Here is a 22,826-nt window from a genome sequence, read left to right as displayed (position 1 = left end):
GCGTAGATGACAGCTTGTAGGTAATTGGCACTGGATAGGTTATGGTAATAAGAGCATGAAGGCAATGATGGATGTACCTCGGCCAGCAGCAGGCCCTGAGGCTCCAGCTCCACCTGGACTCGGTGTTTCTGGTTGTCCAGGAACTCCTCCAGCTTCAGGTACTTCAGGGCACAAAGTGAGCGATAATCCTTCCAGTAAACTGCGATCTCCAACTCTCTTGACTAAAACATACATACTTGTATTACTTATCGCTACTTTTACGGTTTATATGTTCATTTACAGACTTTTGGGAGTGTGTGTGTGTGTGTGTGTGTGTGTGTGTGTAGGTGGGTGTGTGCACACGTTTGTTTCTAATATCTTCTGGGGACCATTTTCCTGACACATACTACGTTGTGGGGACCCACTGCTTTTTGTGGGGACTGAAGCTTGGTCCCCACAAGGGGAAACGTTGTTTTTGGGTCAGATTTAGGACTAAGGTGTGAATTGAGTTTTGGTTAGGGTTAGGTATGTAATGGATAGGGTTAGGATAAGGGTAAAGGTAAGATTTAGGCTGTAGAAATGAATGGAAGTCAATGGAAAGTTCCCACAAAGATAGCTGCGCAAACATGTGTGTGTGTGGGTGTGTGTGTGTGTGTGTGTGTGTGCGCTGACCCTTTCCAGCTCTACAGTGAAGGTCTGATCCCAGGCCTGCTCTCCTACAGTCCTCCAGGCCGTCTGTCCGACCACAGTGTTGTCCAACTTCAGCACCGCGCTCACCTCAGCTACGAACAACAGAAATTACTTGTTCTATGACAAATTATAGAGCAATGTATATAGACAAATTATACATTGGTTTTAAGAAAACATGCAACTAACTTTGCCTCCATTGGTGGAAATGGCATAAAAATGGGCCACATTCTGTATTTTGTGGCAAATTTTAGTTTTTATTATAGCTAAAGAGAGCAAACTGAGTCCCTTTGGCCTTTTTCATCCCTATTTCCCCGATTATAACACATTAATAAATATAAAGCTGCAACTAACAATTATTTTAGTCATCACTTAATATATTCTGATGATTAATGGAGTAAAAAAACTTTAGAAATATATTAAAAGCTGCAAACAAGTAATTAAATTCCTTTTTAAAATAATAAAATAAACATTCTATCGCTTAAAATGCAATAACAGTATTCCTTTAGTGAAAGTGTGATCAAAAGAAGCATCTGCAGCTAAAAAATACTCCAAACATCAACATGTAAAAGGCTTGCACCTTAGTACAATAAAGACAAAACTAATATACAAATAACTTTTCTGAAAGAATTAGAAGCTTGTTTTTAGTAAATAATTCCTCAATATTGATGAAAAAGTGCTAGTTATAAGTGAAATAATCTGCCAGTGGAACAAAATATTTTTCCATGTTATAAGTTAAAATGTTTTGATTTCACTTACAACTTGTACTTTAAAGAATTATTGACTTAAAACAAGCCTGCTCTAATTAATAGCATTAATTTGAAGAACGGAAAGAATATGTTAATTAGTTGGAGCAGGAAATTAAGGTTAAAACTATCATTTTAAAAATATTTTGGAACAAATATCTCCCCGCAGACATTGCAGCAGCTGGATTAAAGCACCAAACACCTCCTGAAATCAAGAGTAATGCTTACAGGACAGTTCCTCCGTCTTGCTGGGCGTCTTCCCGCTGACAGAGCCGCTGCGTCCGTACAGTCCCTTGCTGCCTCTCATGAAGGACTTTGTGTCTCCAGGGCTGTAGCAGGGCAGCGTGACAGATGTCCCTTTACTGCGACCTGGGACAACCTCCAACAATCCGACGCAGCCCAGCAGCTGCACCTGCAGGGTGCCTGAGGACAGAGGGAAAACAGCACAGGTAACAAACGACTACAGGTCAGAGCACAGCAGGCCAAACACACACAATCATGCAAGTCCCAACTGGCAGCCTTTTATTCACATAGACAAGCATGTAAACTGCAAATTGGATTTCTCATTTTATCACACAACTGTGGTTTTTATAGACTCCAATTTAATGCTAAGATTTTGGGGGACTGTTATAAAAACGAGACAGTGCCTCTGTAGATAAAAGATAAACAGTTCTGCAGTCACTGAGTACTTGCTTGATGATGGCATTTGATAAATTATAATATCTATTGATTGTTTCATAACTGATGACTGTATGACGCTTATATTTGGGATGCACCGATACAATTCTCTGGCTGATCGCAGGTTACCGATCTTTTAAAAAGCCTAACCTGCCAACACCGATTTTGTCTGAAATGTTGATCAATATAGTAAGAAAGTTGTTGAAGTAGCAACAGAATGGTGACTATTGCTAACTGCAAACGTGCAGAAATGACCTGGTGGGCCAGTCTATCAATCAAATCTTTCTCATGGCAGATCAGAGGACAGTGGTTGATTTTTTAGACCTTTGCAACAATTATCCGATCACTGATCTCCCAAAATAATAAAAAAAAAAAAATTAAAAATCGACATTGATAAATTGGCTGGCCAATAAATCGGTGCAACCCTAGTTTTTAGGATTTAATGCACTTTTGAACTGTCCTGCTGCTGAAATGTGCTACAAAATATACTTGACTTAAATTTCCACCAAAAAAACTCAGGAATTTCTACATTAATTTAGCATATGTACGTGAAACATGGACATTCTTTGATGTCAAAAAGTTGTAAATTTGCAAGAAATAAATGTACATTTTCCACCAATATTTTACCAAATTAACACCAATAAATTATCCGACACTGTAAAGGCATAAATTTGCATAAAGTCTTTTATTAGGATTATAATGTCCGAAATCTACAACATAATTTGTCACGAGATAAGCATCTGGATATTTTTCAAAGTGGTCCATCTGGGCTCTTTTCCTGTCTCAGAACTATATTTCCTGGGTCCAGACCTGCCATGAATGCACGCCTGAGACAAGAGAAGAAGAAGCTCCAACATGGCCGCATCGGGTCAGCACCCTGGACGACGAGGTAAACAGCCTGGATTCAAATATTTACAGCGAAAAACTTCCAGATGTTCATCTCCTGAATTTACCACTTTAACCTTGGAGGACTTTTGGCAGTTTTGGTCAGAAATATCTGACTTTATAATGTAAAAGAATATTCTACTTTTAAAACTGTAATTTTTTATTGTTATTCATAAAAAAAAATCATTTTTACAACATGAGAGGATATCCAAAATTTTAGTCATAAATGTGTGAAAACAACCAAGATATTCCTGAATTTCTTTGGTGAAAATTTACTCCTCCATGATCAGATTTTTTTCTATTATCTACATCGGCCCTAATAATCCATAGTAGATTCTTGGAATTTCCCTTTCCAAATTGAAAAACTCTCAATGTCCCTATATTATTAAGTGTTTGCCTACCAGTGAGAGGAGAGGGCTTGTTCAGGGTGCTATATTGGTTCTGCAGATAGGGGGCGCCGTGGCGGGAGCTGAAGGCTGGTGAGGAGGCCAGAACCAGCTCCTCCTTGATGATGCTGGCCTTTGGATGGTCCTCTGGCAGTTCTGCCAAGCGCTGGTCCAAGGAGTCCCTGAGGAGGTCCAGCCGCTGAGATGCTTCACTGAGACGGGACTGAGCCTGGAATCAGCACAGTATCAAATGTCAGCAATAAACTAAAACTCTAACTTGTTAGGCAGTGAAGGTGGCATTCACACCAGCCTTGCTTAGTCTGCTTTAATCAAACTCTAGGTTGTTTCCCTAGAAAGTCCGGTTCGTTTGGGGAGGTGTGAATGCGCAGCTGAACTCTGATGGAACAAACAAGTGAAGTCTTATCCTCCTAAAAACCTCGGTTTTGGTTCGGTTCACTCAAACTCTGGCACAGTTCAAATGCAAATGTGAATGCCATCCGATCTAAAAGCAGCAAGCGGACTATAGCGCACGGCATCCAAGTTATATAGAAACTAAACAAACGTGCAAATCTAGCACTAGCAGGAGAAACCGCTCGTGTTTTTTGGTCAAAAACAAAAGAAAAATTCTACAACTATAACAGTGTTTTAGTTATAGAACGCTGTTACAACTAACAGCGATAGTTACTAGTTGTAACGCTGTTAGTTGTTAGTTCTATCTCCTTTTTGAAGATAGAAAAAAAGGAGGAGTAAATTTCTGCCATATACAAGAAAAAGACTAAGATTTTGAGATTAATTTCTGTAATTTTCTAGAGAAAAACTTGGAAATTTCTGAGGTTGAAAAGTCTCACATTTGCTAGAAAAAAACTTGAATTCGGAGATTAAAATGGAAATTTTCTAGAAAAAAACATGAAAATTTATGAGTTTGAAAAGTAAAATAACAATGTGCAAAAGACCTTTTTTAATTAGTTTGCATTGTTTGACAGCGCAGTGACAAATGTAACAAATGTTTCAGTTCTGGTTTCCAATCATAACGAGTCCACCAGGTGTGAAAACACCCTAAATGGCCTTTCAGGGGGTAAGGCCCATTACATAATAGTACCAAAAACAGAAATGATCAAATAAACACCTGAAGAGACACATTAACACATTTAAAAGCCTTAAAACACAAGATGGAAGAGTGCAGAGCATGTTTTCTTTGAACGAACCAATGCAAAGACCTGAAACTGTGTCAGCTACACGTCACAGACGCAGCTCAGCGCAGAGCTAGCTTTGATGTGTGAGCTGAAACTCTTTGGTCCCACCTCAGACAGCGCCTTCTTGTCCTGAACCTTGCTGGCCCCGAGGAGACGCAGGACATTTTTGGCCCCCTCGGCGACAGCGTGCTCCACCCTGTAGTGATGTCTCAGCTCTTCGATGCGCAGCTCCACCCCACAGAGGTCGTGGTTACCTGCGAGACCAAACAGCAGTGACGACAGTCACCAACTTCAGTTTCACATGAGGCGCCTCATCAGTCGGATGTTCAAGGCTCTCTGCATTGCAGTAAACTCCCCTGTGGATCCGAGTTTGGTTAATGGCTTAATGCATGTTGTACATTACACAAGAGTAAGAGAGCAAAGACATTAAGGCGTCTGACAGAACATAACCAACATTAAACTCCAACCACTGATTGCTAATAGAAGCACAACTTAAACAGCAAATGGCGCAACTAAAACCCTCTCAAGTCTCTACAGCTCCAGCATTGTGTAACTGAATAATTGTTACAAAACATGAAGGATTTGATCATTTATTTAAACAACTTGGTTCTATTAGAAAATATAACATCCCAAAAACATAATTCACTCTAAACCAGAGGTCTGCAACCCGTGGCTCCACAGCTGCATGTGACCCTCCACTGTGACTCCGCTTGATTAATCAAAATCCTAAAATGTAAAGGTAGTTTTACAAATAGTGTCTTTAGCAGCTTAAAACCAGATTTTGAGAATGAATCTGCAATTCTGAGATTAGTCAGAATTAAAACTTTTAATTGTGTTCTGATTAAAGAATTTTCAGAATTTTTTTCTCTGCATTCTGTGCCAAAAAGTCCTAATTCTGTGAAAAAGTCTGAATTTTGCAATTAAAACAAAAATTCTGAGGCTCAAGTCCAAATTCTGAGACAACAAACTTTGTAATTATTAGAATAAAGAGAAAATTCTGACCAAAAAAGTCCAAATTCTGAGAAAAAAAAGTCAAGATTTTTTATTTTATTTTATTTGTGCCTCTAATCCTCTTCCATAGTACGTGGCAAATTTGCTTTCGTAGTATTTCAGTGTATTTTTTATCTCAGGAGTTCCAGAAGAGGGCAAAGTATTGCAGCCGTTATGCAAAGCATTTCCATTTACCCCTGACTCTGAGCCACTGGCTATTTATTTCACCACAGGGATGTAATGAAGTGCTAATGGAAGCCCGGGTAATGCAGAAAATGAGGAGTGGCGCTCTCAGGTGCACAGTCAAAACACTGTCGAGCTCCTTCACTTGAGAAACAGACACAGGATCCGATCCAATCGCACCCATGCAGCAAATTCCCAGCCAAGTGGAAAGCTTAATGGCACAGCAGGCAATAAACTCAATGGAGCAGAGGAGAGGTGGGAGATAAGCAACAAACAGGGTAATTAACCTATAACAAGGTGAGTTTGACTTTCAAAATCCAGATTAGGTTTCTGAAGATCAGCTTTTCAAAGCCTCGTCAGAGACGAGACAAGAGAGGAAGGAAGAAAGCAATGTGGGTCCTTTCATATCCAAATAAGGTGTTGCGCCTGGAGCCCAGACGACCCTTTAGACGGGGCGTGGTGCCTGAAGACGGTGTGTGTAATGCACACAACTCAGGCCCAGGATGGTGTAAATAAGACAGACAGAGCCTGCCTCTCCGGCTAGAGGAGGAAAAACTACATTTATTTAATGCAACGTTTCCAAATCCCACAGAAGTTTCTGATGTGTGAAAAGTATTTGAGGTCAAACATGGAGGTCTCTCTCCAGTGAGCATGCCACACACACAGAATGAACAGCAGGAAAGTGTCTCGTAAAAGTGTTCACACCCCAGTTTTTTTCTCAGTCCAACACAAAGCTCAATGTATTTTAATGGAATAAATTGAAACGATTAATCGTGGTTAATCGCTTATTCAAATAATCGTCAACTAATTTATGAATCAATTAATCATTAACTGCAGTATACAGACTCAAAAAATGTCCAAATGCTTAAACTACATTCTCACAGCAACAATTAACCAAAAAAATTACAAAAATATATATGTTTTGCACTTAAGATAAAAACCCAAAACTTCTCAAGTAGCAGAGTTTAAGTTTCATCTGGTTCAGATTCTGTAAAATAAGAATTAAAAATAATCCTATTATGCACCCTTTGCTATCCATTAATTGGTTAATCCAAAAATGAACAGATTAACAGACCTACAATGTTTTGATGTTAAGTCGAGCCAAAATGTCTGAGCTTTTCACGTTTATGTTAGATGTATTTTTTAGCTGCAGATGCATTGCTTGCTACAAATTATGAAGAATTATTGCATTTTAAGCAATGAAAAGTTTATTTTCTTCTTTTTAAAAACAAATTTATATATTTGTTTATGTGTATCTTTTACTTCATTTCAATACTTTTATAAGATAGAATTAAATAAATAAAAATTCAGAATGTGACCATTTTTAAAAATCCGATTAACTGATTAGTGCGTCAAAATAATTGATTACTAAAATAATTGTTAGTTGCAGCCGTATGGTAAACCCACACAAAGCAAAATGAAAGAAAACTTTAACAAAAGTATTCCCACCGATTTAACTTCACAGTGAGAAAAAAATTGTTTTTTATTGGGTGCATGAAAATATCTGGTATCAAATTTAGACTTTTAATCAAAAGTCTAAATTTTTACAAAACTGTGCAGTTTGAATATAAACCCATTTCAACAACTTGACACACAAATCAAGCACTTTCCAAACCTTGAAAACATCTTATTTGAAATTCAAATATGAACCTTAGAGTTCCATAACTTTAACTACACATTAATTCAAAAGGACAATCGGTAAACAAATAAAACAACTTCCTTCAAATACTCAGATTACCCATATTGTTCAATATCAGAGAACAACAAAATATCTGTTCAACTCAACCCTGCAGAAATGGAAATAATTCCTCACATCATCAAAAACCCTGGAGGTTTTCCACATGAAGGACATGGATGAGTAAAGCATGCCCTTAAAAGGCATCCAGAAATCTCTACTCGCACCTAAAAAGACACTCTCAGCAGCCGCCGGCTCCCTCACTCTGACATCAGCAGAAAAGTCCAGATTCTCCTTTAAAGTCTGGGATTTTTCTCCTTTTTTGTCCTGTTTTATTCTTTAAAAACCTCCTGGCTTCTGAATGACTCTCATCAATCTTCTCACATTTGCAGCAGAAGGGTTTAAATGTCCGTCGGCATCCTCTCGCCAGCAGCGAATGTGTCAAGTTTTTTTTTACAAGCTTAAGGGTAAAATCAGAAGGATCTGATGGTTCAGACCCTGATTAATGTGCCAGGTGGACGGCTTTTTGTTTTGCTCGCTTCCATTTAAGGCCCACCTCACCTTCACACAGAGCCTCTGCTGTGCCTCAACCTGAGCCCTCCTCTTCATCTTCCTCCGCACATACAACCAGCAGAGCCATGTGAGGACAGAGAGCGGGCCTCTTCATTGATCTGTTTATGCTGCTGCGTGTCCGCCGTGCTCAGGACGGAGCTGAAGAAAGCCAGCCTCCGGATCAAATGACACCATGAAGGTGAAAAAAAAAAAAAAATTTAAAAAAAAAGAGCTGACCCGTTTCTGCCAGCTGACAACTGTCAGAAAGCAAAAACACTGAATTTACAAGCCTACACAGCCTTGCAAATGTAATGCTGTTAAATATATTTGATTTTAAACTGTTTTTGTTTAGCCACCATTACAGCTGATAGCTTTTTTTTTGTTTGCTGCATGTTTTTAACAACTTTGAACATTTTAGAGACTGAAATTTTTCTCCTGTTCTTTGAAAGCAGTTGAAGCTCAGTCTAGATTTATAGCCAGACCAGAAATACGGTCTGGCTATAAAAGAATTTGTTGGTGGTCGGATTCGTGCTTCTGTGGAAGACCAAACGAGAATGCACAATATAAAGTTGAGTTGATTTATTTATAAAAGTCTAAATAGGAATTGGCAGCTCATCCTCCTGAGGAAAGAAGTTAACGCACCTCCAACCGGCTCCGCTCCCATCAATCCCACATCCCGGAGGATTTACACAAGACTCACCCTGAGGTTGCAACGAGTGACAAAATGGAGCTGAAAGTTGTTAAACAAAAGCTAAAAACAGGAAAAGCTACACTTACTTTGCGTACTGAAATGATGATCTAAAAATAAAATGAAAGAAGAAAAATCCTAATTAAAATATTTATTGAGGTTCATTTTCGGTTCACACTGGGATGTATTAAGGCTTGATCTAAGCTCTAATCAGATTGAGTAGAGAGTGTATGAACAGCAGCTCAAAGTGGTGCACAGACTTTGACTAGGCCATTCTGACAGATAAATGTGTTTTGGTCTAAACCAGCACAGTTACAACTGGATGGTTGGTGTTATTCTCCTTCAGGAAGGTCAACCTCTGACCTCTGAGGATTGCTTTCTTTTAGTTCTCTTTCATTCATCGTGAGTTTAATGACTGATTTGTAAAGTACCAGAGTGTCCTATCTAAGTCTGATGTCATTTTTTAAAATTTTTTCTCATCAAACCAGAAAGCATTTTTTGACATGTTGGTTGTGAAACAGGAGTTCTTGCTCTGAAAAATGCACTCATCCTTCTTTATTTAGGGGTGTCAGAATACGAACGGCAGCCCTGATTATCAAAACTTTACCTTCCTTTTCCTTCTACTTCATAATCTTATCCTCCCTAGTGTTGATCTAACAACTAAAATCTAAACTAAACTGCAACATAAAAACTATAGAAAGGTCCAAAGGTAAAAGTACTGAACTCTGTCTACAATAGGTAATGAGATTTCCTGATTTCATGTGTAGAATGAATGAATGAATGAATGAATGAATGAATGAATGAATGAATGAAGTGTATTAACTTCTTGTCACTTGTCCTGCAAACAGTGAACTGAAAAACCAACAAGCCGGCATAAAAATTAAACACATTTTTCCCCACATATTCTATATGTTTGGTGTCTGATCCAGAACTTTTGCACTGGTGAGTTTAACACAAAAAAAAACAATAAAGTTCAGAGCATCTGCAGAACAAAAACCCCTCAAACAACAGCAGAGGAAGATAAAGAGGTGTAATTTCTTTAGACTCACTCGGTGTGTCCTCGGTGTGCTCAGTGGCCTGCACGGCTTTCCGTATTTGCATCCGGATGATGTCGATTTTGGTCTTGCTGTCCTGCAGCATCTGCTGGGCCGTCTGCAACATTTTCTTATCCTGAAAACAGAAACAAGACGAAAGTCACATGAAACGGTTCAGACTAAATCACAGAGTTTACCGTTACATGTCAGATACAAAAACTGTGAGGGAAGCAGAAGTATAACAGAAACATCAAAACCAAAAACACAAACCAATGCTGTATGAAAAGGCAAGAGAGAAAAAGATGGAAAAGGATTTAGTCACCTGGAGAGACAATGTGATGGATGTGTCCTTTATCCTACTGAACATGATACTGCGACTTTAGTATATATGTATGTGTGGTTGCGTGTGTGTGTGTTTGCAATACCTTGTGAGGACCATTTTCCTGATACATACTACATTGTGGGGACCGGAGCCTGGTCCCCACAAGGGGAAACGCTGTTTTTGGATCAGGGGTTAGATTTAAGACTAAGGTGTGAATTGAGTTTTGGTTAGGGTTACGTATTTAATGGTTAGGGTTAGGATAAGGGTAGATATGAATGGAAATCAATGGAAAGTCCCCACAAAGACAGCATGTAAGTGTGTAAATATGTGTGTGTGCGTTTGTTTGTAATACCGTGTGGGGATCATTTTCCTGACATGCACTACGTTGTGGGGACTAATTGCTCCTTGTGGGAAGCCTGGTCCCCACAAGGGGAAACGCTGTCTTGGATCAGGGGTCAGATTTAGGACTAGGGCGTGAATTGAGTTTTGGATAGGGTTACGTATGTAATGGTTAGGGTTAGGGTAAAGGTAAGGTTTAGGTTGTAGAAATGAATGGTAGTCAATGGAAAGTCCCCACAAAGATAGCCACGCAAACATGTGTGTGTGGTGCATCAAGGGAAACATTCCTCTACCTTTGTTGATCCGTTGGCGTAGATGGGGATCATATTCTCCACCCCCTGTTTGACTTTGAGCTCGATGTTGAGCTGCCTTTCCAGGGCGGCGATGCGCTCCTTGTGGGCTGACGTGCAACTCTCCGCCCCCGGAGACCCGGGACATTCATCTGTGGAAAGACGGCAAGGTTCGAGACGACAAAATAAGGAACAGGATGGTGGTTCACACGGTGGGGGAAAAAGGGGAAATTACTCCACTGGGAATTCAATGGAGCATCTAATAATATGAGGCTATACTTGGGTAACAAAAGCAACATTTGACATTTTCAAAAAAATTCACTGTGGTAATAAGTCTGAAGAGGTCAATATGTATGTACAGTTAAAATGCTCCAAGGCTTTTTTTATTAAAACATTTTATTTTGTAAAAAATTAAAGTTGCATTGCATTTATTAATCAAGATTAGAGAGATGGAGTTTTGGATTTGCTTCCCTAATTATAATTTAAGTTAAAGTTGTTGTTTTACATTTTTTCAGCCTCAAACACAAATACTTGTTTTTACCGTGTCCATTATTTGAACTACTTTAAAAAAAGATGAATAAAGGAAACAATTTCACTAAAATTAGAACAAAAAAAAACTTGTATGCAACATGGCTGACAAATATGAACAAAAATGCATTTGTGGACAAATGAACCAATTGAGAATAAAATAAAATAAAATAAAAATCTACAGACTTGGACAAACTTATTGGCATCCTTGGTATAGATATGCAAGAACAACCCGACAACAAATTCATCTCCTCTTACAGTAGCATAATCTCACATGGAAACATTTTCTTAGAAACATCCAACTTTTAAGTAAATTAATACAGTGCAGGAAAAAAAAGATGTTAAACAATTGTTCCTAAACAAAAAGACTTTTGTCCATAACTATTTCTTTAAAACATAAATTAACAGAATCGATTTTTTTGCATACTTCAATTTAAGCTGAAGATTTTCTGCGAACGTTTAAATATGAATCCATGACTTTGTGTTGCAATAAGTTGCAAATATGATGCAACACAAGCGTAAACGGTTTAACATCCAGTTAAAGACTCTGTAGAGTTTACTAAAGGTTACAGGGTCTTTAAATGAAATTTGGTCAGACGAAAGTAAAGGTGATTTCACACTTGATAGTTCGGTAGACTTTGATCAACTGAGGGCCAAAATTTGCAATCTTTGTTATATTTTCAGCTGGTGAGGTTCACTTTCACGCTACACTGTGTCAAGCAAATCAAACACTTTGAAAAATCTGTTCACCTTCTCACTCGTGGAGGCGCTGCAGCAAGAAATACTGAAGGAAACGACATGAAAACTTCAGAAGAAGACAATGAGCGCAACTTCCCATTTTTTCAAAATGTAAACAAGAAGGAAGTGGGAATTTTAGGATTTCTCTTTTGCCTTCTGTAAAAGACCATGAGCCGTTTCTCCCTTTATGCTAACAAATGGGTGGAGCTGTCAGAGTGCATGTCGTCATAAACTCTTTAAAATACCAGGAAATTTTAAATCAAAATCTACTGGACTCAGAAAATGTGTTATTACTGGTTCACCAAACACAAAATCTGCTTTACTCTGTGGCAATCTCAGTCCTGAATCCTACCTGCAATTTGTTGATTCACAACAATCTTAAAAATACACAAAATAATGTAAGCTAAAGCCTTTTTTTTTTTTTTTTTTACAAAAATGGAGGGAAATAATGAAGTGATGATTAAAAAAGAAGTGATAGTAGTGGTGGTAGCTGTACCTTTGCTCTCCTCTCCTCCTTTCACCACGATGTGAGCATCCAGCTCCTGCAGCTGAGCATGCAGATTGTCCAGCTTTCGGTTCGAAGAGCGCAGCTGACTGTCCACCTAAAGGCAAACAAAAAGAAGAAACAGCATGAAGTAATTCATTTATTTATTGATATAAGACATCATTCAGCATTATTTCCTCTGAGAAACTATCAGAGTATAACTCAAATTATGGAATCATCTGTTTGAAGTATGCAGTCTTAAACAAGAAGCAGAAAATAAAACAAGTTTCATTTTATGTAATTTTTTTGGAAATATATATATATATATATATATATATATATATATTGTAAAGGTTTTATTGGCTCTAGTGGCCTTTATTAAATAGTTAATTGACAGGAAAGTGGGTAATGAGAGAAGGGGGAAGACATGCAGCAAAGGTCGCCAGGCCGGGATTTGAACCTGCGACGGCCGCGTCAAGGACTAAGGCCTCCCCATGTGGGCCGTGCTTAACCCCTGCGACACCACAGCACATCCCGGAAATATATTTTTTAACAAATTTCGCTGGATTTAAGTTTTCGTCATAGTACCCATCAAACTACCAAAGGAATAATTAATCCAAAGTGAAGAACCATTTTGTTCTGCAGGGGATATAATTCTCTTCTCACTCTAATCCTACATATTTAGCTAAAAGCTTTCAGGCTTCTCCATCATTAATCCTGAATTTGACCTAATTGGATGCCTTCACACCCACCTTAAAAATCAATTAGTCGATAGAATAACAAAATAACTCAAAATATAAACAGCACAGGGCCTTAAAAAAGCATTAATAAGACTTAGACATCCACATTTTGTCACATTACAACTGAAGTCTTAAACCACACATTCCTACTTTAGTTTCTTGATATCTGAATTTAAACATATTCTTCCTCCTGAGCTGTGGATTTAAAACATTTTAGGCTAATGGCTACACTTTGACAAGTTTGAAGCTATGGCATACTTTCTTTTTGTTGACACTGGTTGTTTAATGTTGCACAAAAATAACAAAAAGTAAAGAGATTGGAATGTAATTGAGAAGTTGTTATTGTTGCCAAAGCCAAAGATTATAAAAATGTTGCATCATCCCCCAAAAAGCTGGATAAAGTCCTTCAGTGAACTCAAAGCAGGACATTGTCATCGTTCACATATTTGATTATTTATTGCAAGTCATATTATTAAATTCATCTAGAGTATCACAGGTTTTATTAATGTTATGCAGCTCTAATTCAGACTCAAAATGTTTACGTTCACAAAGCAGGTGACCAATTCAGATTCCTTGCAGAAATCTAATTATTTGTGTGTGGTATCAGGTTATATTAACAGCTGATATTGAGCTGTTAGCTCATCATGAGACCATGATGATACAGCAACAGTTTTCAGCCAGAAGCCCCGTCAGGTTAGTTGACTTTTGATTAAGGAAGCCCGATATATCGGAACTGACATCAGTATCTACTGATATCTGTCATTTTATAATATATCGGTATTGCTTTGATAAATAAAACTGGGTTGATATTAATAACCAATATTTATTTCTGTCTTGTCATTTGTTTTTAAATGGGGAGTGGAGGAAGTTAGTTATGTGACAGTGATGCAGAAGAGGATTGTGGGTGTTTTAACTGAAGTAGTGGTTAAGTTAGCGAGTGATTGTTTCTTTCAAGGTGTCAAAAAGGTGGCGAAATGTATAGAATATAAGTTATCGGCCATTACAGCAATACTAATATTCGATATTGGCCCAAATTTTCATATTGGTGCAATCCTGATTCCCCTTGCTCCCCCATTTCTATTTATAAATTTTGACATGTAGTTTGACATAAACTGGTTAAGATACAAGTGGTATTCAAAAATAAATTAAAAAAATAAATTAATTTTCCCAATTCCAGCCATCAGTTTGAAACCAATCAAACTGATGAAATAAGACGAAACACAAAACAAGACAGGAACAGAAGAACCATGAAGCTTTTATTTGGTTTGGTGTAATTGTCTTCAAGGAGATAAAGCAGTGGATAAATGATTGAAAAACGTGTCAGTGTAAACCTGATTTTTTCTAGTTTTGAAAAAAGAAATGACATCCTTTAGATAGAGTACCACCACCAGTGGGTGAGGATCTTTCCCGGACAGTAAAGTTCTGCGTTGAGACGATAAAGTAAAGGAAAGCTGCTTCCCTGATTCTGATGCGTCTTTGCAAGCGTTTGTTCTCACCTGATGTGCGTTCCTCTTGTCAGTCGTGGCGCGGCGCAAGTTCTCCGCACCCTCCTTGATCTTCAGCTCCTTCCGGATCTCCCTGCGGATCCTCTCCCGCTGCTCGTCCAAGAGCTGCTGAACGCTCGAGTCGGAGAAGTCGGAGTTCTGGTCCAAACCGAGCTGCTCCAGAACAGACAGCCCGCCTGGGTCACTCTACAAGAGAAGGAACAGAAGGGAAGGGCGGGAAAAACAAGGGAAAATTGGGGACAAAGGAAACAGTGGTTAAAATGTGTGATTGTTAACACTATAAAAACAAAAGAAAAAAGAATCGTTAATGTTGATTAATCCTAATTTAATCCTCTTTAAACTGTTAATGTGTGGAGCTGAGAGTGAGGAGGAGCGAAGAGAAAGAGATAGTGAGCCTGATAAGGCAGTAATGGGAGGAAAGGCAGATAGATAGTGATGGGGGAAGGAGAGGAAAAGGCCAGTTAGGTAAAAATGAGAAACCTTAGCAACAAAGCATCAATGAAAAAAATAAAATAAAATCAATTTCAACTGGTTTTCATAGTATTTCAAATTTAAAAAAGTATTTGTTATGTTGGCTTATCGGCCAAAAAGGTGAACAACGGTCCAAGCTGTCAATTGTTCTCAGATTTTTCCTCTGATTGTGTCTCCATTGGTTTAACCAGACTGATCTTCCCAGTGAAATATACATCCTAAGTCGTCTTTTTGGGGGAAAAAAAAAATCAAAATGTGGAGAGTCATCAAGGCAGGAAGACACAAAAACCTATTCCAAATAATCATCACTGAGCAGAAATCAAACCAACCTCGGAGCTGTCCTCATCCTCCTCGTCCCCATGCCAACACATAACCGCCTCAGATCTGACGAGTTCACAAAGATACAAAAGGGGGGTGAAAGTCTGCGGTTTGATTCCACGCTCAAGCGGGTGGTTTATGCCACACCAAGAGCAAAATGTGCCGGCGGAGGGTGACACAATAAAAAGAGATAAAGAGAGGGAGAGTCAAGTGAGAGAGGAGGGGAACGCCTCCAAAAGAGGATATCCTTCCCAACACCAAGCTGCTCAGGCCTTTCCTGTTTCCTCTGCGATTTCTGCTGCTGTCAGTGGTGAGTCAGATAAAGGGAATACAGCCGTTCGCTCTCCATTATAGGGTTTGGTAATCATACTTGGAACTAATGCATCAGGCCTGTTTGTGTTCAAACTGTGACCTTTCCTTTGCTCTCACTTGAGTCGCTGATATTATCTTAAGGGCAGAAACAAGAGAAGGATGAGACTTCCAAGCACTGGATCAAAGCCAGGCGGGAATATTGGGAGACATAAATGTTGCTAGTTGGATTACTTGTTTCCTCTTATATACAAGCTTCCACTTCTGCAGAAAGATGAAAAGGCATGATAAAATCTCTACAGGAGTGGCTGTGGGTGGAGCAAAATGCCTAATAATGGGTTCCTATGTTCCTAAAAGTATGGATGCACCGATTCACTTTTTCCACTTCCAATACCGATATCTGAGGTTTAAAATCAGCCGATACCGATCCGAAAAACAGTGAACTGACTTAAAACGTTTCTTTACAAATGTAAATGTGCTGAATTACAAATTTATTTGATATCTCTGCAGCAGCAATATAGCAATAGCTTCACAAACTTGGTCAAATGTGCAAAAATAGCAACTTTAATTTTTTCCAGCAGTGCACCGATTGCAGTTTTTGGCTGATCGCAGATTACCAGTTTGAAACAACAACAATCTGCCGCTTTCAATTTTGTTCGATACCAATTTCTCTTGTCTGAAATGTCACTAAATATAGCAAGAAAGTCGCTGAGTTGGTAACAGTGGGGTGAGTATTGTTAAATGCAAACATAACCTGTTAACTGGTGGGCCGGTTAACACATCTGTCTATCAGTCTCACAGGAGAGCAGAAGAAAACAGTGGTGGCAGAAGACTGGGAGATAAGATCGGCTGTAGTTGACAGGAGGGCTGGGCATTTATTGTATCGTTTATCATTTATTGTGAAAAAATTATTCTCATGATAGGAATTCTGATTTATTGTTGTCACAATAAATTCCCATCAATGATTTAAACTCACCCAAAGCTGTCCATATTGTCAGGATTGTTAGCTTTACTATTTTCTCCACCGTTTGTTCAATGATAGTTGAAATAAATTTGAAAGTATATAATAAAAGCAGTCACGGTGCTAAATAAATCACACTTTTTTGAGTGACTGGTGTCCCAAAGAAGCATATTACAAATGGGGATGTTTTTCAAAAGCAGTATTTGTGTTTGTGGGACTATGAATCCTCTATAATGCTGTCAGAGCCGTATAGTTACCTAGAAAAGTAGTAATTGTTCTTATTGTCATTATTATCATTACAAAATGGTACTGTAAAATATTGTAACAAAACATATCGCCCACCTCACCATCCTACTCTCTGCATGAGGCAGCAGGATAAACAGTTTAAATTTAAATAAAGCCATGGATTATGGATTAGAAATTCCCAGGAACTGATCAATTTAAATATAACTAGAAAAAAGTTTATGTCACATACACCACTTGTTCAAAAAAAAAAATAAGTAGCCAGCTGGATTCAACAAAGCAAATTTGTATAATGTTTATCTTTTGGATAATTAATGCAAAACTTTAAATATTAGAGTGACATTTTTATTTTCTTGGTGCCGACTTTCTTCTTCTTTGCTAGGCTACAAACTAAAAATAATGGGTGATTTAAAAATCATCCAGTTAAAGATAAAAAATTGCCATTGTCTGACCACGACTTCGATATATCAAACAAAACACAATATAGATCATCACTGACAGCTTGCCAGAGAAGCCTTCATCATTACAAACAAGAGTCTATGTGATGTCTGATATTTGGTTTCACCCGATAAAGGAATAAAAGCAGAACATATCCATCATGAAAATGGGATGTTCTCCGACAGTAAACCAACTTTAGCGCTTTGCAAAAGCTGGCTGGTGAAAACGTTCACCACTGTCGCAGCAGTGGATAAAGACAGGATCAATCATTTCCCTTTGAGCCTCAGTGACACAGAATAAACTAGAAGACTACTTCCTGGAATCTAAAAATGTTCAAGTACATTTAGGCTCGGTACATTTAGGACCATGAGGTGGCTTCAGACAAAAAAAAAAAAAAAATCAGCTTCTTTTAGCTGTTGTGGTAAAAATGCTACAATGACAAAATGTCTTACATTAAAAACAGCGCATTTATTACTTCGTATGATACACGGAGGAAATGGCGAATTCAAATATAGCAATGTGCTGCTTATGTCATCAAATTATTCAATGTAATGGCATTTTACTGTAATTTATGCTAAGACAAATTAGACTGACAAAAAAAAAAACAGTAGTTTTTAAACTGTTTAGTTGGTTATTTACTTGTACTTGGTAGCCCGCTAAGTGCTGTGTTAGATTAAAGAGAGTGATGGATTATGCTCGTTTGACACCATCACTGTTTTTTTGACAACAAAAGTATTTCCACACTGCTGAATTTATCCATCTATTAAGTACAGGGACAAAGTGTGGTTGCCTTTTACAGTCCAGCTGTCTCTGCTGAAAGGACCTCAGACCGTAGGAAGAGAAACTGACTTCAGCTGTTTTATAAATGTATCTTGATGTAAATGTTCACCAAAAATGTTGTGCACTCAAATTATGACTTATCAATACAAGCTGGACTTAAAGACTCTTATGGGAGCGCATGTTTTACACCAACCCTCACATGTGTCCGCCAGGTGACTCAGATATTAACACAGCCTTTAAAAAACAAAAAATAAATAGAAAGTAAATTTAAAAAAATTTTTTTTAAATAAAAATACTTAAAAATAAAACAATAACTTTAGGATTAAAGTAAAGAAATAAATATAGCTGTTAAAAAAAACAAAAATGAAAAATGAAGAAATTTTAAAAAGGAAAAAATGAAATGAATAAAACAAAAGAAATGGCCACTTAAAATACAAAATTAAAAAGATACTTCTAAATAAAAAACAATAAATGAATGAGTAAAATTACTAAATAAATACAGCTGTTAAAGAAAACAAAAATGCCAAATTAAACTAAAAAAAAACAATGATTTGAAAAAAAAAAACAATAAAATGAAAGAAATGGTCATTTAAAACTACAAAATTAAAAAAATATTTCTAGATAAAATAAAAAACAAAAGAAATAAAAATGCAAAAAAATCTAACTTCAATATATTAAATAAAAAATGAAATAAAAACATAAAAATTAAAACAGAAATAAATACAGGACTATGTTCAGCTCAACAGGATTAAATCGTCCAGTTGGTGGGAACTTGCCTCCTGTCACTTCCACCACCCATCTGCTACAGACGTGTCGGCGGCAGCAGATGTTTGTGATCCGACACAAATATGCAACATGGCAGGGAGACCAAATCACTAACCGAGTCACATCGGTGGTTGTGACAGCGAAGCTTTACTCTGCACCAAATTTGATTCCCCTGTTGTAAAAGTGAAAAACTTCAGGTTCATTTCAAGACGAGGAAGACAAAAATGGCAACATCCACTGGGCATGAACAGATAATCTCATGCATCTTGTTAGTAAGTTTGCCCGGGGAAGAACATTCAGACATAGTGTTCAGGGAGGCCATGACGGGCTAATTCAATAGATAAAAGCACCAAGAGAGTGTAATTCAATCAGACTGTGTGTGGCGTAGTGAAGCCTGGGGCCGGACAGAGGGGAACGACATGTAAAGTGAAATATTTGAATATTTTTCTTTCTGATATACCCCACCTGGGCTGACCACAGAGTTCAGATCCCCACAGAGAGGTCACAGAGTTGTGCAAGCGTGCACGACACGGACAAAAATAGGAGAGGAGATATTCACTTTTAATGAACATGAACACAAAGCCCCTCTCAGTTTCCAGTGAAACGTGAGAACATGTCACTGTGAGAGCGAGGCCGCTGAGCTCGGCACGCTTGGAGGACTGCGATCTGCGCCTCTTGTGACGGCAAGTGAAAATGCCCTCAGAGCAGCGATGGGATGCCTTTAACGTGACAGAGGAAGGACAGAAGACCTTTGTCCGAGTTAGAAGTCGCAGCCCGTATCAGACGGAGGAGGAAGAAGAAAAGAGAAGTGGTTTGGGGTGCAGATTAAATGTCTTCAGTTACTATGTGCTTAAATTTCAACTAAGACAGAAAGGTTTTCTAGCAACAAATAATTTGTGTTCATGTTGGAGAAAACAACTCTGCCTGATTTCACAACATGTTTACAACACAGCGGCACAAAACACAGCCAGTCCTCTGATTTCCATCACAACCCCCCTTCAGACCTAAATGTTTCAGATCAAACAAAAAAAAATTATGATTTCAGTTATATCCTGAGTTAATGCAAAAGCAGAGTTTCAATAGTCAATTATGCTTATAAATAATTCACTAAAAAGACTAAGACTAAAAAACCACTTGCTAAGAGTCGCTTTTGAACCATGATAGCTGGAGTATTGACCAACATATTTGAGGCGTATTGATGATATTAAATATGGTACTTAACAAAATGAGATGTCTGTTATTGGTTGTTGTCTGTGTGAGGTTTTATGTTTTTTGTGTGCATTTTCACCATTTAAAGCACTTTGAACTAATGCGTTTCTGAAATGTGCGATACAAATAAACCTAATTGATTAATGGGGGAAAAAAGCCAAACCAATCTGATATTATGTGAAAAAATAACCATCAGCACCAGGGAGCAGCCATCATTTCTTTAAGTCTCCACAGTGGGAGGTTTTTGAGCATTAATATTCCGTTTCTGGCCACAATAAAGAATCTTTATTTCAGTTTGGACTTTGACAAGCCCACTCTAAAATCCTAATTTTGTTGTTTGTTTTTTAAACTTGTACGATAGTGGACTTATTTGTGTGTTTGGGTCCATTGCACTGGTGTATAATCCAAGCACCTTTCATCTTAAGGTCACAAACTGATGTTCATGGTTTTTCCTTTTAGGATTTATTTTGGTCATGACCAGAACTTACTGGTCTATTAATTAATATAAATTAAAGAAGCATATATCCCAAGACAATCACACTACCACCAACAAGTTGGACTCTGGGAATGAGGTTTGTTTTTTAAAATGGTGCTATTTTCACACCATATGGAAAAGGGACACAGATCTCCCAAAACTTTCCATTTTTTGTCTCATTAGTCCACAGATTATTGCACTCAAAGTCTTGGCAATAATCAAGATGTTAAGTTGCAAATGTGAGATGAACCTTTGGGTCTTTTTGGTCCACATGGCTTTACCACTGTTCCATGTCGTCTCTTCTTCTATGGTTCTCTGGAGTCCAAAACCCCTTTAGAAACTGCGCTCTTTCCAGACTGATAAGACTCGGTCGGTGACCGTTTCTCGCTATTTTGAGGTCCTTTAGCCTTTCATTCACTTATTTCCAGATTTTAAAAGGGTTAGTGCTATCTAGTGAAACTAACCAGGAAAATGGGAGTCAAACAATAAATCATTTAACAAGAGGCAGTAACTTTCTAACGCAGGACCAGATTGTTTTGATAGCCGTTTGTATTTGACCGTGTCTTTACCTAATATAAACATTTGTTTAAAGTGTCACAGAGGTTCAAAAACAGAAGAAATTTCATGGGGCACAGTATGTTTATATATATTTTTGTTCTCTATTTCTGCTTCTATCAGTATTTTCACTGAGGAACGGAACGAGGGGCAGTTTCACAGTTTCACCCTGATTTTGGAGAATGTATCAACATTAGATTTATCGAATAATTTGATTAAAAAAAGAGAGACTAAGAACTTTTAAATGATTTGTATTAAAACTAAATGAAAATGAACCAAAAGAGAAATTGATGTAGAAAAAGAAACCACAATATACCTGGAATACCTACAAAATATATAAAACAAGAAATTAAAGTGGATTTAATTTTCCCAACTTGATAATGCATATTCAATAAAATGTTCTGAATGATTGAAACAGCTTTTGCAAAGCATAACTGGCTTTTCAGAACAATTGAGGTTATGGTGACCAATAAGAATATTTTACATTTTAATTCCATGAAAGAAGCAAGTTTGTTCCTACCAGCAGTTTGGTTAAAAAGCTTGAGCAAAGAACAAATACTAAGATACAGTATTACAAATAACTGGAGCAGAAATGACCTTCTCATACACAGATTATGTATCTTATTATGGTTACACGACATACTAGGAACCAACAGAGCATTTTTTTTTCTTCAAAGTCAACGGGTTAAAGCAGTAAAAAACGGGCAGCTGTAAGAATTTGAGTCAAGTCAGACATGAGAGGGTTACATTGTCTCCAAAGCCGCAGCTGTTGCGGCGACATTCCCAGTCTGCAGAGAGCAGGAACAACCAGAAGTGATCCAAGAAAAGGAGCAGGGGTGAACAACCAACAGGGTCAAAGTGGGCCAGAGCCTAATGATGCATGTCGAGCTGCAGCCGCTCAGATTGCTGAAGAGGTTCTGATAAGAAGGTACCAGAATCCAAACCCATTGTAGTTTGTTGCGACCCATGCAGAGCAACAGGCTGTCTAAAGCTTTACAGATACTCCCAGATATCTACAGAATGATGCTTCTGAAGCAACTCAGTCATTTGTTGTCAACTCTCTTTATTTCATCCAACTGGGCTATTCTGTTAATATTTGTTTACCGCAGTCTTTGAAGTGTACGCCACATTCTGTAAATATCTTTACCAATGCCATTCCCAACTGTTGTAATGGTTTTATCTTTATTTTTTTATCAGCTGCAAAGATTTAAAAATTCACAAATTTCCCTCAATTAGGAAGAGCTGTTTTCTAAAGCAGACTTCTCGTTAGGGATGCGCTGACAAAACTCTGGGCCAACATCGATATCAGACCAGCATTAAAAAAGGGGACCGATTATGCAAAATTCACTTTGTGCACATTTTTTGTACTTCTAGAAACAGTCCAAGTGAGAACAAAAACACCTAGTCATTTTCTGGCAATAACTTAATGTTTCTTGGTGTTTGGAAAACAAGCGGTTTCAAAAATCTTCCAACATTAATCTCCTGGCACTGCCCATCGCCTTGCAACTGAAGAGTAGCTCCGCCCACTTCATTATTAGTAGACAAGCCTGTTTGGTCAGCTACATGCTCTGCTGTTGGCTACAATGAACAACATGCACATTTTCTTCTTCTGCATCTGGGTCTGACTCAGGGTCATAAATGTGCAGTTGTACAATTGAGCATCTGTTTGCAGTCACTTTC

The 22,826-nt window shown here is 37.9% G+C and overlaps 1 protein-coding gene across 2 annotated transcripts in view; it reads right to left on the bottom strand.

Annotated features, from left to right (window-relative positions):
- pkn1a (protein kinase N1a) overlaps positions 1-22,826 on the bottom strand; it is a 61,935-nt gene that overhangs the window by 13,468 nt on the left and 25,641 nt on the right. Inside the window, exons 1-10 of one of the 2 annotated variants that reach the window (XM_044115411.1) lie at positions 15,423-15,548; positions 14,614-14,808; positions 12,390-12,495; positions 10,631-10,779; positions 9,692-9,812; positions 4,663-4,808; positions 3,377-3,590; positions 1,641-1,835; positions 652-761; positions 78-221 (exon numbers count right to left, since the gene is read on the bottom strand). In XM_044115411.1, coding sequence (XP_043971346.1) covers positions 78-221; positions 652-761; positions 1,641-1,835; positions 3,377-3,590; positions 4,663-4,808; positions 9,692-9,812; positions 10,631-10,779; positions 12,390-12,495; positions 14,614-14,808; positions 15,423-15,464 — 1,422 coding nt within the window. In that variant the 5' untranslated portion in view covers positions 15,465-15,548. Of the gene's footprint in view, positions 1-77; positions 222-651; positions 762-1,640; positions 1,836-3,376; positions 3,591-4,662; positions 4,809-9,691; positions 9,813-10,630; positions 10,780-12,389; positions 12,496-14,613; positions 14,809-15,422; positions 15,549-22,826 lie in introns of those variants that run through there. The other variant, XM_044115412.1, reaches the window with a different exon arrangement.

This window comes from Gambusia affinis, linkage group LG04, assembly GCF_019740435.1.
Source record: "Gambusia affinis linkage group LG04, SWU_Gaff_1.0, whole genome shotgun sequence".
Lineage (NCBI taxonomy): Eukaryota > Metazoa > Chordata > Actinopteri > Cyprinodontiformes > Poeciliidae > Gambusia > Gambusia affinis.
This window is presented reverse-complemented; position numbering and strand designations above follow the sequence as displayed.